Consider the following 19,034-nt stretch of genomic DNA (forward strand, 5'->3'; position numbering starts at 1 on the left):
TGGTTAGGTAGTCATTTGATTCATTAAATGTTAGAGAAAGACATAAGCAAAGTAATTTCTGCTGAAAGGTTGCTCTATAAGATATTGAACATTTTATGTTATGAAGGTTATAATCAAATTATCGTTCAAGATTGATTGATGTATCATTTTGATTCAGCAGACTTTTGGTGTAAACACACCAAAAATGTGAGTGGGCCCTGCCTTCACATACACTGCTGCCTGCATCTGTTTGCACCATGGAGTAAGTGTCATATTGTCAAAGCATTGGGCTTCTTTATTTTGTGTTTCCAAGGCTGTACCTTTTTTCATTAGTATATGTTTGCAGCACCTTCTATATTAAAATAAAATAGAAGTCAGAACAGGACAATAGTAAGAGTCAATATTTAGATATTAGTCTATGCTTTGCCAGTAACTATATTGCTCTGTCCCGACTGGTATGTAAATTTACAGTGTTAAAGTTTCCCTCATACTAACATTTCCTCTTTCCTCTTTACCATTGCTAGATCATTGTTACGCTTTGTGTCCTAGGTGGCCTTTTATATCTATTTCTTTCAATGAGCGTAATGCTTTTGAGGCCGTTTGTGCTGTAGCATGTCATTGGTACTTGCATCCTTTATTCTGGCTAGGAGACATTTTGCAGGGGGAATACACTCTGTATTATACGGCCATTCGCCACTTGCTGGACCGTGGGGCTGTTGTCACCACTGAGCTATTGTGAACAATGCTGCTGCAGGCGTTGGTGAGCAATGTTTCTGGAGATCTGTCTTCCTTTCGCTTCGGTGTATACCTGGGATGAAATTGCTGGTCCTATGGGCTCTGTTTACTCTCCCGCAGAGCTGGTGGGCTGTTTCCCAGGGGCCACATCTTGGTACATCCCTGCACTCCGCGCCCTTCTTACATTGCCCACTGCCCTCAGGCTGGGCACTCTGTAGACCTTTCTCCCCTCAGCTCCTGTGATCTTCACACCAACCTGAGTAACCCTGTCTTTTCCTTCACTTTCCCAAGGAGAGCACTGAGGCTCTCCCACCTCTACCCAGGATCATATGGGACAGGGCGAAGTCGAGGTGCACACCTAGTTCTGGCCACAGGTTTTCTTGGTTCCTCAGTGGCTTCTTGCTGACTGAGTGACCATCCAGGTGCTGAAGTCACATTAATCTTCTCTCCAACTCTCTGGGCACTGTTTTGCAGACAGGAAAATTGGACCCCCACTACCCCAAGGTCTGCGGGCACAGAGGGAACATCCTAGACATCAAGTGGAACCCTTTCAATGACTTCGAGATTGCCTCCTGCTCTGAAGATGCCACGGTGAGTGTCGGCCGGTGTGCTTCTGTGGCCTAGAGGCTGGGGTGGGGGACAGTGTCTGCATTCCCCTTGGGGTGCCCCAACTACTTCATCATTGTGTAAGAAGCAACTACTTCATCATTGTGTAAGAAGCAAAAGAAAGACTAGGAGAAGTTTGGGGTGCTTGGGTTTGGGGTGCAGCCCCTTCTCTCTCTGAGCCTCAGTTTTCCCTGCCTGTAAGTAGGAACTGTAACTCTACCCCTCTAACAAAGATCAGATGAGGTTGTGCTGCAGTGGGAGAGCCCAGGCTCCGGAGAAACTGTAAAATGCTGTGAGAGGTATCTTTATTGTGGTAAAAATCCACTAAATCTCATAATGAGACAGTGAGCCGTGAAAGGATGGGAATTGTGGGAGTATAGACCCCCAAACCATCCACAGGTCAGTCCCACCCACTTTTTTAGGACAGAGTTTTGCTATTTTTCCCAGCCTGGCCTCAAGCAGTCCTCCTGCTTCAGCCTCTGAAGTGACGAGGACTACAGGTGTGCTCCAGTGCACCCAGCACCCTTCAATGTTTTTCAGCTCCAGTTGTATACCAGGGACATAGTCCATGTCCCCATGATGTTCAGCATTAACTTACTTCCGATTCATTCTGTATAACTTACTCATTCTACATCTAAACTATATTGGCTGAGGCCAGGGAGGCCAGGCACAGTGGCGCACGCCTGTAATCCCAGCACTCAGGAGGCTGAGGCAGGAGGACTGCTGCAGTTCAAGGCCAGCCTGGGCTACAAAGTGAGTTCAAGGCCAGCCTGAACTATATCGTGAGACCTTGCCTCAAAGACAATATATATGTTGTGACTTAAAATAAAGCACATAGAGGTGAGCAGCTAATTAACATAAGGATGAAGGTCGTAGGGATTGTTCCTGTGGTCCCATTGTATTTTTTTCTTTTTGAGACAAGGTCTCACTGTATAGTCCAACTAGCCTTGAACTTGAACTCAGTATGTAGCCTCAGCTAGCCTCGAACTCACAGTGATCCTCCTGCCTCAGCCTCCCGAGTGCTGGGATTTCAGGCGTGCACCACCATGCCTGGCTTACCCATTGTATTCCCAACTCTGACTGCACTTCTCTTTTCAGTCTTCCCAGCAACTCTACAAGGTAAGATATTTTTCTGATGGAGAACCCAAAGATCAGCGAGGTGCAGGGATTTGACCAAATTATACAGTTTGTGGGAGGCAACCTTGGCTGCAGCATAGGCCTCATTGACTCCAGGGCCCATTCTCCCTCTACTGAGCTCTGCCACTTCCCTCAAGGGCAAAGCCAGAGCCACAGATGGGGAAACGGAGGAAATCCGAGAAATATCAGCTGTGCTGGTGGCAGCAGCTGAGTTCCTAGTTTGACTCAGAATTGCCTAGTAGCTGAGACAAAAAAAGGAAATTAGAATTACTGCAGAACCCTCACTGTTTATCAGGAAAGGGAAGGAGAAAGTTTTGGTTTGGTTTGGTTGTTTTGTTTTGTTTTGTTTTGTTTTGTTTTGTTTTGTTTTGTGTTTGAGATAGGGCATCACTATGCAACCCAGACTGGCCTCAAACTCACAATCTTCTTCCTTCTGCCTCCTGAGTGCTAGGATTACAGACTTGCAGTTTAGGAATCCAAAATTTCTATCAGATCTGTGTCAGGACCCTTGTAGAAAATTGCTGAAAGGCCAGGTGTGGTGGTGCATTCCTGTAATCCACTTGGGAGGCTAAGGCAGAAGGATCATTATAAGTTCAAGACCAGTCTGGGGTACAAAGTAAATTTAAGACCAACCTAAACGGCAAAACTCTGTCTCAAAAAGACAAAAAAAGATAGAAAATTGCTGAGAAGCATCCAAGACTTTCACCAAAGGAGCAGTCAGGCCTCATGGGAACAGATTGTGTCCCAGTGCATGCAGCATTCTGACGGAATGTCACACATCAGCCCTGGCCTCCCTTCCTTGGTGCTCACCCTTTTGGGCCTGCTCTGAGCCTCCTGCCACCATCCCTTCCCAGATGCCCCAAGCACAGGGGAGATGGACACAATGATTGAGATAGAAGTGGCGGCAGATTCGTTTGTAAACTGATCTTGGACATGGGACAGGGCTGAGCCTCCAGCCTTAGGAAGTGCAGGGTGGGGGGCCCTGCTTCCTCTGTTGGGGTGCACCTGTATCTCCAAGCAAAACAGCCCAGTGCCGGTCCTACCAGGCAGCTCTGTGCATGGACGGCCCTTGCCCACCACTCTGTCTGCAGCCTGCACTGCTCCAGATAGAGTTCATGTCCAGAAGCGGAAGCACGGCTTGCTTGAAAAACCTGTACCCAGGAAAACCTTAGGTTGCAAATATAGACTGTTCCAGAAACATGCTTGTCAGCTGAAGTGCTTGTTTTTTAGAGCACATTTCCCCACGAGAAATAACACAACCCAAACATATTCATATAAAATTATTATAGCAGTATACTAGAATACAAAATAGAAAGAAAAATAAACAAATGAGCCTGCACTTACCTTGGAAACCTTTGTGGCTGGGGTGAGGGAGACAAAGAGAGGGGAGATACTGTGTAGAACAACTTCCATTGTCACAAATTGAAGTGCTGCTGCTGTATACTGATGGACCTTCAACAAGGAACCTGTCCGGTGACACCTGCTTTTGTCTCCTTTTGAGGATCTGATGGAAATGTAACGTTTCATTGTCATTACACAGATTCATCACTCTCTCTGCTACAGCCTTATGTAGGTGGTGCTTTTCTATGACATTTTCCCACATTTTACCCTTCTCCCTGATCACATTTGAAGTGAAGGATTCCTCTGCCTTTTTCTCCTCCTCCTCTGCAGATGAGATCTTCTCTATAACCTCTTGCTGTAGGGAGGTTATAGAGAGAGTCCTGCAGAGAGAGACGAGACAGAGACAGAGGGAAGCATTGGCTCAGGTGTGATCATGTGACGTTTAGTATCAGGTACACGCTAGGCATCACTGGTTTACCGAGTTAAAATTTATTAGAAATGTTTGGCCGTCTGTGGAACAGTCACAGGACAAGTTACTTGCAAGCCAAGGTGTTACTGTGTCTCTAAAGGAAGTGATACATTCAGCCATGGAGGGGCATGGAGACAGCACCAGTCAAGGCTCCATCTCCCTCTGCAGCACGACCCATGCCTCTGTTCCATTCTCCCATGACAGGGTGCTTGCTCTTTGAATGGGATCCCTGTTTCCATCTCAGACAGCACTTCCCTGAAGGACGCCTCAGCCCCTTCCTTCTAGCCCTTAGTGTTAAACATAGCAGCCTTTGACCCCCTCCTGCCAAAGTTTCTACTTTTCAGTCTCTCCTCTTCCAAGCTATCAACAGTACCTCCTCAAATCAAGAGGTTTGTCTTCGCTCCAAAGTTTGCACTCGCACCTTAGTGCCTGAGGGTGCTGCACAAACCCTCCTGGCATCCAAGGCTCCACTGTGAATCTTAGGACAAGGAAAGGGAAGAGGCTGTGTTTGGAGGGGTATCCTAGGCCAGCAGCACATGGGCCTTGGCATCCAGCCTGGAAGATCAGGCCAGCAGCCCACCTACCTGCCCAACACCTCTGGCCATCAGGATAACAGAGCTGGGTGCTGGAGGCTGAGGCAGGAGCAGGATGAATTGAGGCCAGCCTAGGTAACAGTGAGATCCTGTCTGAAAAAATACAATAAATACAATATGATACAATACAGTGTTAGTAAAGCTTCCCTGGGGAAGGATTGGAAGCATGGGCTCATCTCAGGTCAAGACCAGCCACCACTCCAGTCAGAGGACCTTGGTAAAGCTTCTGTCCCTCTGACTGCCCCTCCACGGTGCAAAGAGCTGACAAAACAAGGTGCCCTGACTAACCCCCGGCCCTGGCCCCTGTGTCTCCCGCCAGATCAAAATCTGGGACATCCCCAAGCAGCTGCTGACAAGAAACCTCACCACCTACAGGAAGGAGCTGGTGGGCCACTCACGCAGAGTGGGCCTGGTGGAATGGCACCCCACAGCCGCCAATATACTCTTCAGCTCTGGCTATGACTACAAGGTGAGTCTGAGGCTTCCTGGCAAGGTCACCACATGTGGGTGGCTTGAAACAACAGAAGCATCCTCTCTCCCCTGTACCAGAGACTAGAAATTCCAAGTCAAGGTCTTGGCAGCCATACAGAGCCCTGGGGAGATTATCCCTGCGTGGCCCCCGGCTGGCTCTTCTGCTGTCTTGGGGGGCCTTGTCCATGTGTGTCCTCTTATAAAGACACCCTAATTTTTGTGACCTAAACTGACTACATCTGCAAAAACCCTATTTCCAGATAAAGTCCCATTTGAGGCTCTGGGTGGACCTTTGTTTTAGGGAGCGTGATTCACCCTATTGTGTTCTGCCCTTAGACCCCCCTGCTCCAGGGACTGCCAGGCACACGCCATGTGTCCTGGGGGTTGGAGCCTGGATGCTTCTCCGGCTGGTCTCTGACTGACAGTGTGACCTGGGAGCATCCTGTGCCTTCCCTGGGCCTCTGTAACCGGTCTGGGGGCCAAAGTGGTGGGACCACAGTGGGGGGTTTTCAGCTTTTCCCTCCTTGTTCTTTTGGGCCTTATGGAGGCACCTCGGGGCCCCTGTGATGGATGGAAAGGTGGGGTGGGAGCTGGTAGAGGGCACTGGACCTCCACTGCCTTCTGAACAGAAGCACTGTTTGGTCTGTGTAGGGTGTGTGTTAGGCTAACGTGAATGGCTGTGCAGGTTATTCTGTACACAGTGCCAGGGGGCGCTGTTTGCTTCTAGGATTTCGGCTTACATTGCCCAGGAGTTGTGCCTTGTGCAGCCTGTGCAGCTAAACATGGCAGCCCTGGTTATCCACGTAAAGCGGGAAATGCTGCCCAATGTTGAAACACACCTCCCCCCTCCATTTGCAGGTTCCCTGGGGCCTTCCCAGGGCCGATGTTTTCTGGCTCAAAGGCAAATGGTGTTTTCCTCGCACTGTGACACAGCCTGGCTCCCGCTTCCCCCTCTGCTCCACGCAGCATCAGCAGCATGTCCGTTCTCCCTTGCCACCGAGCCTGCTGGGCCAGGCTGCCAGCTGCGTTTCCCTCCTGGGGATACTGTGTTTCACTGTGGCCAGCTTGTCCTGCAGGACTGGGGCGGGGTGGCCACTGCCTGCGCTCGGAGCCGGCTCTCTGCCTGCAGGTGATGGTCTGGAACCTGGATACAAAGGAGTCTGTCATCATGAGCCCCGTGAGAACCATCACCTGTCACCAAGACGTGATCCTGTCCATGTCCTTCAACACCAACGGCAGCCTGCTAACCACCGCCTGTAAAGACCGAAAGATTAGGGTTCTTGATCCCCGACTTGGGACAGTCCTGCAGGTCAGTGCTGGGCCAGGGTCTGGTGCAGGGCTGAGAAGCAGGGGGCCAAGTAGGGCCGGGGCATCTCTGAGAACCAGACGGCATGCTGGTGGCTTCTGGGTCAAGCCTACATAGGCAACAACTTCAACTGCCCTCTAGACCCTGCTGGGAAATAAGATATGCCTGGTCCATTTCTCAGATGGGAAAACTGAGGCCAAAAAAGAGAGAAAGAGACTCCATTACATGGAAAACAGGGTTTGAACCTGGTTCAATTCCAAAGCTGGTCCATGTGCTCTGTCACTGTTCTGGGGGTCAGGAGATGGAAACTGTCCACTGAGTGATGTTGGACAAATACTTTCTGGCTCATCAGCAGCAGTGACCATTATGTGTCCTGTCAGAGGGCTAAATAGGACCACCAGGTGACAGCAGGCACCCATCCCTGTGCCTCCTTAGAGTGGTGCTCAGTACGCTTTCAGCAGGAGCCTGGAGCAAGATAGAGCTGCACCCTCATTCTAGCTGGGAGAAAAGACCCTTAGCAGGAGGGCGCCATGTGGCTAGGGGGCCAGGCAGGCTTCCTGGAGGTAGTGCCCCAGGTGGGCTCTCCAGGAGCCGGACTGAGAAGGGCAGGCCAGAACCTCCAAACAGCAGTCCAAGTCCCCTCTTGGCATCTGTCTATGCTAACCACAAATGTCCCCCCAGGAAGCCAGCTACAAGGGACACCGGGCCAACAAGGTGCTGTTCCTGGGGAACCTGAAAAAGCTGCTGTCCACCGGCACATCGCGCTGGAACAACCGGCAGATGGCCCTGTGGGACCAGGTGGGTCTAGAGGCACCGCTGTCCCGCCATCACCCCTCAGCCAGCTGTGGCTTGTCTCATTCATTCATTCATTCGATTGATGATCACTCACTCAGTTCTCACAGTGCCTAGCGGAGTCCACTGGGGCCGAGGACCTGGGCATAGAACAGGAAGACTCCAGCAGCCCCTTGGGTGAGCCCAGGGCCTAGTGCTTCCTGTCTTTCGAGGAAGGAGCTGGGGAGGCCCTGGTGGAGGGCAAGGGAAGCCCCTGGAGCAGCTAGAGCACAGCCTGGGGAGCAGCTAGAGGTCATCCCCTGCGGCAGGGGTGAGGGAGCAGCGCCACTTTGAAGGAGCCCTTGCCAGGCATTTCAGACACCGCACAGATCACTTCCCGAAACGGAGTCTCCCGCATCTAATAATGGCTCCAGATGGGGGCCAGGCAAGATGACACGTGCCTGTAATCCCAGCACTCAGGAGGCTGAAGTAGGAGGACGGCAAGTTTCAGGCCAGCCAGGGCTACATGGTCAAATCGAAACCAAAAATAATGGGAAAAAAATAAAAGGTTGAGGGAGGAGCAGAGTCAGGCCATATGTGTCAAAATGCTGACAAAATAGATGCAGCAGTTTTAGTGCCTTTAAAACGTCTGCTCTCTGAGATAGTAGCTGACAGGTTGGGCCTCAAGAACCCAGGCCTCTGCCCCAGCACATACACACAAGATCAGACCTCTCTGCCATCCGCACACTCCAAGCCCCAGGCAGCAGTTCCAATTGCAGGAGACTCTGCAGCGTCCTGGTCTCCCTTCCTGCAGGATGATCTCTCGGTGCCCCTCACAGAGGAGGACCTGGACGGCTCCTCCGGTGTGCTGTTTCCCTTCTACGACTCGGACACCAACATGCTCTATGTGGTGGGAAAGGTCAGCCTGTCTGGCTCGGGAGGGAGGTGGCAGCCTGGGGCCCCTGGGGACAGAGAACAGTGGCTGGCCACTTTTCCCAACAGGGAAGCATGCACCCTTCCACACACTCCCAGCTCCCTAGGAAGACTGGGCCCAGGGCTATGTCTGGTCACCCCATGCTTGTGCTTCCAAGCTCTGGGACCAGGTAGCCTTTCCCCGCAGGCCATCCTGAACTTGGGCAGAGCAGGTCTTCACAGGGCCAGGCTGTCCCGTAGTTGGCATCTCTGGCCTCTACCCCCCAATATCCTCTCCATCTTCTAGCCATTATGATAAGCAGAAATGTCCCTCAGGGCTAAGATTCTGACCTCTGCCGCTCTTGGATGGGAGTGGGATTTGGGCCTGTTTCCCCAAAGCCTCTGCCTTAGAGGCCTGAGGGTGGGTTTTGCATCATAGTTGGGGGCACTGAGAATTAAAATGAGGACCTCCTTGTCCATGCCTTGGTGATAGGCTCCTTGGGGACTTGGTGTCCCCAGTGCGATGTGGGTTTTCCTTCTGCTCCCTCGGTGAAAGAGGTGGCTTGTTGACCTAAGACTCGCCTGCTCTCTTAGGGTGACGGGAACATCCGCTACTACGAGGTGAGCGCTGACAAACCTCACCTGAGCTACCTGACCGAATTCCGCTCCTACAACCCACAGAAAGGGATCGGTGAGTGAGACTCCTGGGCCACTCGGGAATGGGCCTCTGCAGCTGTAAGGATCCATTTGCTGTTGCTAACAGAGGATCATCAGCTATCTGACTTATAACACGTTTTGGCTCATGGTTCTGCAAATGCCAGGTCAAGGGGCTGAGTCTGGCGATGGCATCTCCTGCTAACAGAGCCCCAAGGGAGCCCAGGGCTTCATGAGATGAGACAGGTCGCATGCACGCACGTGGGTGTCTCCTCGCATCACTGCCTCTCACAAAGGCACCAGGATTCAACCCTGATGACCTTATCCAATCTTGATCACTCCCCAAAGGCCCCTCTCTAAACCCTATAGTTAGATTGAGTCCCACCCTCTTAACACCTCATGGTGGGGACTGAATTTCTTTTCTTTTCTTTTCTTTTTTTTTTTTTGTCTTTTTCATTTTTATCAGGGTTGAATTTCAATACCTAAACCTTTGGGGACATATCAGGCCACACAGCAGGTCAGACTTAGGCAGCACAAAGGAGCGAGCCAGAGCCAGGGAGCTGAGGAGGCTTCATCTTAGGAGTTGAAAGAGGAAGCAGAGAGAGCCTGCTTGGGAGAGAGGAAGTGTTCCTGGTGAGGTCAAGGGGTGACCTAAAAATAAAACCCGGGAGCCATCCCTTTCTCTTTTCTAAGTGTTTGCTGATTCAAAAGGGAGCACATCTCTAATCCCAGTTCCTTGAGAGATCACAGGTTTGAGGCTGCCTAGACAATTTAGGGAGACCCTGTTTCAAAAGGAGAACAAGGGCTGAGGATGCAGCTCACTAGGAGAGCACCCCTAGATTACTATAAAAAAGTAAACAAACATAAGAGGATCCGCTGAAGGCCGAGGGTGTAGCTCAGGGGTAGGGTTCCTGCCTAGCATGTGTGAGGCCGAGTTTAATCCCCAGTACAAGGATTGAAAAAATTAAAAATGAAAAATGTATTTTTTTAAGAACAATATTCCAATTAAATATATTTGAAAAGTAAAAGGCACAAGTAAGATGTACTATGGGGAGTAGCTTAGTGGCAGTGCTTGCCTAGCAAGTATGAGGCCCTGAGTTCCATTCCCAACACCAAAAATAAAATAAAATAAAAAGACAGAAAGCAGGAATATCCATATTGTGAGTATTTGGGTCCCAGGACTGTGAGGATAGACTGAGAGCAAGCTGTAAGAATCTAGTTAAAATAATTGAAATGCTTGAAGTGGAGACAGAGTCCAGTGATTAATGCATTTCCACAGCGCAGGCCCCGTTGTGCCTGGGTACTTGGTTTTAAACTATTTGCAGAGGGAAGAAGTGGGAAGAGGGCAGTTTCCTGGGGACAGCCTGGCTTTGCCCCGCATGCCAGATCCTTGTAGCCCCAGCCTAACCAGGACTTCTTGTCTGCAGGGGTCATGCCAAAGAGAGGTCTCGACGTGTCCTCCTGCGAGATCTTCCGCTTCTACAAGCTGATCACAACCAAAAGCCTCATTGAGCCCGTATCCATGATTGTGCCCCGGCGGGTAAGGGTGTTGGAGCCATCTGGGTAGAAGATAAGGAACCCATCTTACAGAAGACAGACTCCAGAGCATTAGGGTCCCACTGCTCCCAGACCATGCCTTGAGGGCAGCCATGGGGAGGCTGAGGGTCACCCCTTCAGGGGAAGATCCTTATGCTCCTTACCACGAGGCCAGGCATCCCAGCCTCGCTTACCTCCACTTTGGAGTTGTGCATGACCCTGGACATGTCCTTGTGCTCTCTGGGCCTGGGTTTCCTCATTTGGCAGTTGGGGACAGCGTGGACTCCCAGCTCCCTCCCTATGCGGGCAGCCTACTCCACCAGTGTCCCCTCACTCTCCACACTCTCCTGCAGTCGGAATCCTACCAAGAGGACATCTACCCACCAACAGCAGGGGCCCAGCCCTCCCTCACAGCCTATGAGTGGCTCAACGGGATGAACAGAGGTGAGAAAGGCCAAGAACGGCAACTGTGATGGAAAAGGAAGTCCCAGGGGCCCCAAGCGCTAGGGGGGGGCGGAGGCAGGGGGTGGTGGCCTGAATTTTAATTTCCTGTATCTTCAAAGGACAGCTCTCTGATAGTCAGACCTCAGTGACTGGCTGTCACACAGGACTAGGAAGACAGGGCTGGAACCATTCAGAAAGCTCGTCCAGGGTAGTTGCACCAGTCTACACTCCCAGCAAGGCAAAGAAGGGTTCCTTTTTCTCCACATCCCCTCCAGCACTTAACATTAGTGGCTGATTTCCTGATAATTGCTACTCTTTCTGGAGTGAGATGAAGAATTAGCATTGTTTTAATTTGCCTCTCTCAAATGACCAGTGATGTTGAACATTTTGCCGTTTCTACTTCTTGTCTAAGAAGGGTCTATTAATTTCAGATGCCTATTTTTGGATTGGGTCTTTAAAGTTTGGAGGTCTGATTTTTTTGAGTTCTAGATAATATTAGTTCCTTGTCTGAGGATCAGCTGGCAAAAATTTTTTCCCACTCAGTGGGCTCTCTCTTTATTGTTTTCTTTTGCAGTACAAAAACGTTTTAGTACGATGAGATCTCAGTAGTTTTTGCTTTGTTATATTTCCCTAGTGGATGGGGTTTTATTCATAAAGTCTTTGCCTACACCAGTGTTTTCAAGAGTTCTGCCTGTTTTCTTTTTCAGCAGATTTAGTGTTTCTGGTTTAATATTTAGATCTTTGATCCATTTTGATTTTAATTTGGTTCATGGTGAGAGACGCGAATCTAATTTTTGCCTTCAGCAGGTGGAAAGCCAGTTTTTCCAGCACCATTTATTAATGGGGCTATCTATCTTCCAGTGAGGGTCTTTGGTCCCTTTTTCAAAGATAATGTGATTGAAAGTGTTTAGAATTATTTCTGCATCTTTTAATCTGTTCCATTGATCCTCAAGTCTTTTTTTTTTTTTTTTTTTTTTTTTTTTTTTGCCGGTACCATGCTGTTTTTATCACAAGAAGCAAGATTGTAGGAATATTTAAAGTCGGGGATCCTGATGCCTCCTGACTTGCCTTTATTGCTCAGACTTGCTTTTGCTATTCTAGGCCTCTTCTGGTTCCAAAACAATTTTAGGATTATTTTCTCTAATTCTGTGCTATTGATACTTTGATCAAGATTGTATTAAATTTGTACAATTTTGGGAATATGACCATTTTCACTACGTTGGTTCTTCCTACCTAAAAACAAAGGCTATCTTTCCATTTTCTGATATCTTCTTTGCTCCCCTTTTTCATAGTACCATAGTTTTCAGTTTAAAAGATCTTTTATTTCCTTTATTAGATTGAATTCTAAGTATTTCTTTTTGATGCTATTGTGAGAGGCATGATTTCCCTAAATTCTCCTTCAGTGAGTTTGTTGTTTGTGTACAGGAATAGTACTGATTTTTTGAGTGGTGACTTTGTATCCAGCTATGTGACCGAATTTGGTCATAGAAGTTTAAACATCGAAGTTTGGGGTCTTCTGTGTAGAGTATCATGTCAGCTGCAAATAATGATAATTTAACTTCCTTTTCTATCTTTATTCCTTTTATATCTCTCTCTTGTCTAATTGCTCTGGCTAATGTTTCCAAACTATATTGAGTAGGAGTGGTGATAGTGGACATCCTTGTCTTATTTGATTTTAGAGTGAAAGCTTTCAGTTTTTTACCATTTAGTGTAATGTTGGCTATTGGTTTGTCATCAATGGCTTTTATCAGATTGAGGTAAGGACCATCTATTCCAATTTTCTGTAAGGTTTTTAACATGAATGAGTGTTGAACTCTGTCAAATGATTTCTCTACATCTATTGAGATTATTTTTGTCTTTGGCTCTGTTGATATGGTGTGTTGCATTTATTGGTTTGTGTATGTTGAACCATTCCTGCATCCTTGGGATGAATCAGTGTGGAGATTCTTCAAAAAACCAAAGCTAGAGATTCCATTTAATCCAGCTATTACACTTCTTGGTATCTTCCCAAAAGAATTAAACAAATCATACCACAGAGATGTATACACACCCATGTTTATAGCAGCATAGTTCGTAATAGCTAAATCATGGGAACAGCTCCAATGCCCATCAACTGAGGAATGGATAAAGAAGACATGGTTTTTTACACAATGGATTATTTCTCAGCCATAAAGCAGGATAAACTTGAAACATTTACAGGTGAAAGGTTGAACCTTGAGACAATACTCTTATGTGAAATAAATCAAGCACACATATGTCAATATCACATTGATTCACTGGTGCAAGAAATCACAAGTGCAAAAAGGACCAGTATGTATACTAGACGTTATGAGATAGGAAGAAAATGCTCAGTTGGGAAGGGAAACTAGGGAGGGAGAAGGGAGAAAGGAAGAAGGGAAAAAGAAGGAAAACCAGAAACAAAACTTTTGTAAATAAGGAGGGGAAAGAGACGGAAGGAAGCAAAAAGGAATGGGGAAAAGGAATTGAAGTAACTGTATACAGGTACAGTGTCCCAATAATGACAGTGACCACTATGCATATTTAAAATATACCAATAAACTTAATTAATTTTTTAAAAAGGCTTTTCCAGCTCAAGGGAAGTTGCTGCACGGAACACTTCTCACTCTGGCTTTTCAGGGAAACTGGAAGTCTCAGCCAGACTCCCCTTCCAGTCCTCCACTCCTATCTCTGCAATTATTGTTTGGCCCAAGAGACTCTCAGGGCAGCAACTGCCACCCAGGCTCTTTGGTCCCTGCAGCCTGGCCTGACTGTAACCAGGGCCAGCCCAGGAAAGAGAGCGGCATATGGCCCCTTGACCCCTGACCCAGAAGCTCTTCCCATCCATTGAAGGAAGCTCTCATTTCCTTCGCCAGGGGCTGAGGGCCCTCCTGAAGCACTGAAAGGGCTACCGCTAGTGCCAAGTCCTGGATTTGTGCAACCTTAGGTCCACTCCACCCTGGGCCTCTGATTCCTTCTCTTCCTGCTGCCCTTGCTTCCTGGGCATGTTGAGAGAACTCATGGCATTGGTAGATGGCAGAGTGCAATGAGGGTAGGACTGTCCTCACAGGCAAGGACAGGGCTACCCTTGAGGAACACACAGTACCTGCAGATGGGTCCAGTTCACACAACGTGCAGCACCCACCACCAGGCTTCGCAACTGACTGCGCAGGTGGTGTTAGTACTGGACTGCCCAGCCGTGGTTTCTTGCTGTCTGCAGGCAGCTGCATGTCCCACCCTTGCTACGTGTTTCTGCCTGCCAGCCTCCCCATGTCCATCTGCTCATGCCACTCAGTTCTCTCACAACTTTGCTTCCCTCCAGAGCCAATCCTGGTGTCCCTTCGGCCTGGCTCCCAGCTGCTGAGCCCTCAGCCTCTGCCTCCGCAGCGATCCCTCTCCAATCCTGCATCCCCAGCTTCACTCCTGCCCGTGGATGCCACACCAAAGCTGGCTGCAGAAGACAGCCACAAGCCCTGCTCCCTGCTGGAGGAGAAGGTGCCACGGTGGGCAGTGGAGCACAGGCTGGAGGAGAAGAAATCCTTGCTCACAAACGGCTTCGACATTTTCGAAAGCCCCCCACCAAAGACAGAGAATGAGGTAAAGGAAAGTGAGGGCCTGCCGAGGGCAGCTGGGGGCAGCTGGGAAGGCATCAGCACTGTGTTCAGTCAGCGAACAGGCAGTGAGCACCTTCTGTGTGGCACAGCCGTGAATATACACACAGGTGGAAGGGAGCCATTTGTAAAACACAGTTTGGCCTAGTAAGCATTAAAGTCCCTTCCAGCGCTGATGTTCTGAGATTTTCTGGGCTTCAGAGTGAACATCCGTTAAGTACCTTCCCCTATACCAGGCGCTGGGTAGACATTTTTGACATCACATGTGATGAATTCCCAGGGGCCACAGCCCTGGAAATCCATGTGGCCGAGCTGAAAATGGAAGGGCAGGTATCTGGCAGAGGGATTGTGATCTACTGTACCCAGCACTCACGAGGGGCTCAGTCCTAGGGGGGTCGCGTGTTGCTAAGGTTCACTCTCCTTGTGTGAAGTGGAAGTGACACAGGGTGTCTCAGGCATCCAGAGGAAATAAGGAAAGCCCTGTGGGGCTGTCTGCACAGCAGCAGCCATTATGACAGTGAGGTTTTCTGACCCCCCCATCCCTAGAGCAGTGGTGGCAAATCTCTAGCACCCATGCGGCAGCTGGTGGTTTGTTACCACTGAAAACTCTAAGAGTCCACCATCACTGTCCTAGAGGACAAAACTGAAGGTCAGAGGGGGCAGGGAACTTACTACCCACAGTCACATCATTTAGTGGTGGGAAAAACGCCAGTTTCCAGGCTTCAGGGCTAAGTATACTTTCCTCCACAGCCCTGGGGAACTGAAGAGACAAATACGTCTAAAACTTCCAAACCTTTTCTTAATTTCCTTACTGGGTAAAGGATTTTTGAAAAAAGATCCGGGCACTGACTGCCCCTCCTTGTTAATTTAATCATCTCTGTCTTTGTGAGTCAAGAGGAGGTAGCATCATAGCCTTCTACAGGTGCCCTGGCCCTGCGCCTCTGGCCACCCAAGTGACCTTGCCCTCTAACCTCTGCCTTCCCAGCTGCTGCAGATGTTCTACCGGCAACAAGAGGAGATCCGAAGGCTCCGGGAACTGCTGACCCAGCGAGAGGTCGAGGCCAAGCAGTTGGAACTGGAGATCAAAAACTTACAGATGAAATCTGGGCAGTTGTGAGCAAGGCCTCTGCCATCCCCGCCCTCAGGGACACTACTGGCTTTGTGGGGAGGTCCAAACCCAAGCCTCAACTTCCCCCAAAACGACCACTATTTCTATATTTTTATCAGAAAACGAAACTGTCAGTCACTGAAAGAGATTCCAGTGGGACGTGGTGCCGTTTTCTATTTGCCTTCTTGCGACAACAGTTTCTGCACTGACTCTGTTTTTAGATGATACTCTGCCTTCTGTTGACTCCTGTCTAAAGGTCCACCGTGAGCTATAATTTCTCAAGAGGACGAAAGAACATTTATGCAAAGTTTGCCTGGAAAAGGGGTTGGAGATTTAGCTCAGTGGCATAAGCGCCTGCCTTGCAAGTGCGTGGTCTTGAGTTTGATTCCCGGTACCGATAAAAGAAAAAAAAAGACCAAAGTTTGACTGGAAGGACCTGGGAGGTCAGCTCTCTGTGATGTTCAGGCTGTGCCATACAGAATGGGAGAATGACTCAGGCAGGAGCCCATTCCAACAGATGGCTCCTTCTGTGTGTTTCATATGTGTGCCTGTGAATGGAACACAGAATTCTGCCACTTGCCTGAATTTTTAGAGGTTTGAACTCTGACTCAGCTCCCTCATATTACAGGTGGGGAAACTGAGGCCCATGGAAAGGCAACTGAGGCGTGTTTGATGGCAGGACGAGACAGATCCTGGACCCCTGGGGTTTTGCTGCTTCTAGTCTGGTGCAGTTCTCAGCCCTCGAAGCAGGAACCCCCTGGTTCTGGTCTCGCTTGTCCATCTGAGCAGGAGGGCCCCTGGAAGGAGCTGCACCCCACAGAAACCTTGCACTCCATCCCACGTGTGAGATATTGACCTTAGAAACTACACGCTGACACAGAAGCTGAGGGGGATTGACCTGAAGGGATAAGTTAAGGTTCATCCCAGTTCTGCAATATAGACTGGGACTGGAAATCCTCCTTCCAGGCCAGAGTGAGCGGATGTGGGGAAAACACTGGTTCCTGCATGGAGATGCAGACCTTGGAGCTGAATCTGTGGAGTCCAGTCTATATAGCCTGCCTACACCATGAAGATATGGGCAGACTTCAGCCCAGGCTAACAAAAGAGGGCCCAGGAGGCCTGGGTGCTGGCAGAGCCCTGTGGCCACCAACCCACCAGTGAGGGTTTCTGGAGAGGGGAGGAAATAGCCCCCGATGGTCCTAAGTTACCTTCTGGCCTGGAGGTTTTTCTGTGTCCCTTCTTTCTTGCTTCTTTTTTGTTTTGTTTTTCTGGTACTGGTTATTGTTTCCAAGGCCTTCAAACTAAGCTACATCCCCAGCCCTTTTTAATGTTTTTAATTTGAGACATGGTCTCACTAAGTCCTCGGCTGCCCAAGCTGGGCTTAACTTGTGATCCTCCTGCCTCAGCCTCCCAGGCAGCTGGGATTACAGGTGTGTGCCACCATGCCTGGCTGCAGCCCTCCTTTTTTAATCTCTGCCCTGAACCCTACTCTAAGGCTCTTTCTTTCTCATGGTCAGTTCAGCAGCCTAGCCAGAGACTAAGAATGATAGGTAAAATCTGCCTCTCCTTACCCACGGTGGGTGGACAATAAGTTTTCCCCATCCCAGGGGTGACTGGAGCACATACGGACTGCAGAAGACATAGCCTAAGAGGTTTCAATTCATACTGTACAATAGAATCCCCTTGAGAACCTTCAGGAACTAGAGATGCCCAGACCCCATTCTGCATCCACCAAAGCTGAGTTTCTAGAGCCTGAGCCTCTGATTTTATAGCCGCCCCGGTGGTTCTGTAAAACAGTGAGGACAGATACCCCTGGACCAATCCCTAGGCCCTGTCTGCAGTAAAGATAAAGAGAGCAGTGAACCCCAGACAGGAGCTGGGACTCAAATACGGTACCAAACTGTCTTCGTCCCTCCCTACCAGGACTTGGCTGTCTGCAAACACCAAAGGCCTGTGTTCTTCGTCTTAGTCTCCATTTCCCCAAACCACCAGCCAAACTTGCCTTACTTTGCTTAGGAGCAAAAGGCCAAGTCCCAGGCACTGTCAGGGGAGCACAGCTGCCCTGGCTGGTGTCTGTCCCGCCCCATCTGTGGCCAGCACTTCACAGTTTACAAAGCCCTCCCACCTCCACTCATTGGCAGGTGTTGCAGTCCAGTGTTCAGAAGGGAAGACCTAGCCTCAGACAAGAGAAGCAACCTCAAGCAAGGCCACTGACTGCCCAGCTGGGAGGACAGGGTGGGAAGGGTGTTTGAGTCTGGAGAGCTTCCAGGGGCCTTCAGAAGCTGCCCCGGGGAGAACTTGACCTCACACTTGGAGACAGTACGCAGAGGGCTTCGAACAAACTTTTCTTTTTTTTTAAACACCTAGATAGAATAAATTATTTAAATTATTTCACAGCAAGGGAGAGGGATAGATAATTTTTATCGAATATTTTTAAAACTTTTTTTTAACTACATTTTTGTTTGTGTTCTTGAGCTGATGGAGTGGACTGTGCCTAGCCTGTAGGCAGTGTCTGCAGCGCATCTCCTCCTGCACCCCCCTTCGCCAGGAACCCCCTTCTGTTCACTCAGGAACTGTCCCTTGGAGATGAGCTTCTGTGGGTCCACCACTCACTATAGTGATAGCCCTTCCCGAGGGGAGAGTTGAAACCGTATCATAGAGGGACACAAGAAGTCAGGAATGGAGTGTAGCTTTTCACATAAAACTGTGCCTGAAACAGTTCGAGTGATTGTTTTACTGTTTCTGAAATCCCTTGTACCTTTGTTTAAAAAAAAAAAGAGAAAAAGAAAATGAAAATAGATACGGAATTGTGCAATGCAAAGAATGTAACAAAACAATAAACATCTGGCTCACATTTTAATAAATGAAACTTTGCTTTTCTTTATTTGTTCCACAAATACAAATTGGGAAACCACCTACCGTCTGGGCCAGAGAAACAGTGCAGACCAGGTCCTAACCACCCACCACACCACCTCCTGTCCCAGACCTGGCCAGGCCAGGCTGCTCTGGGAGGAGAACTGGGGATGGTGCCCTGAAGGAGGTGGTCAAAACCCCAAAACAGTGGAAGAAGGCAGGGCAAGGGCACTTGGGCAGCACAAGAGTGTTCTGGGGGGGGGGGGGCTGCTTGCTTCCCTCCGTCTGGAAAGGAGCAGTGTGCAGGGACCGAAGGTTGTGAAGAAAGAAGCTAAGACCTTGTAAGTTTTAGCCCTTGGGCAACTAGAGTTTCCCAGGGATTGATTTCTTACAGCTGTGGAAGTGGGCCCTCTAGGATAAGGTGAAGTCAGGGGTGTTGCTAAGCTGCGCCCTCTGGGAAGGGAACCCCAACCAGGTCCCACCTCGCTGCAGTCTGAGCGTCACCTTCCAG

General features: G+C 49.3%; 1 protein-coding gene across 2 annotated transcripts in view; it reads left to right on the plus strand.

The window, feature by feature from the left end:
• Coro2a (coronin 2A) overlaps positions 1 to 18,539 on the plus strand; it is a 68,024-nt gene extending 49,485 nt beyond the window's left edge. For both annotated transcript variants that reach the window (XM_003470889.5, XM_063224834.1), the window contains exons 3-12: positions 1,189 to 1,305; positions 5,180 to 5,329; positions 6,461 to 6,640; positions 7,319 to 7,435; positions 8,223 to 8,327; positions 8,915 to 9,011; positions 10,402 to 10,514; positions 10,864 to 10,954; positions 14,274 to 14,548; positions 15,548 to 18,539. In XM_003470889.5, coding sequence (XP_003470937.1) covers positions 1,189 to 1,305; positions 5,180 to 5,329; positions 6,461 to 6,640; positions 7,319 to 7,435; positions 8,223 to 8,327; positions 8,915 to 9,011; positions 10,402 to 10,514; positions 10,864 to 10,954; positions 14,274 to 14,548; positions 15,548 to 15,679 — 1,377 coding nt within the window. In that variant the 3' untranslated portion in view covers positions 15,680 to 18,539. The remainder of the gene's footprint in view (positions 1 to 1,188; positions 1,306 to 5,179; positions 5,330 to 6,460; positions 6,641 to 7,318; positions 7,436 to 8,222; positions 8,328 to 8,914; positions 9,012 to 10,401; positions 10,515 to 10,863; positions 10,955 to 14,273; positions 14,549 to 15,547) is intronic.
• The last annotated feature ends 495 nt before the right edge of the window (positions 18,540 to 19,034 follow it).

Source organism: Cavia porcellus, unplaced genomic scaffold (genome assembly GCF_034190915.1).
Source record: "Cavia porcellus strain 051 isolate PalLab524CR breed Dunkin Hartley unplaced genomic scaffold, mCavPor4.1 scaffold_1, whole genome shotgun sequence".
Taxonomy (NCBI): Eukaryota; Metazoa; Chordata; class Mammalia; order Rodentia; family Caviidae; genus Cavia; species Cavia porcellus.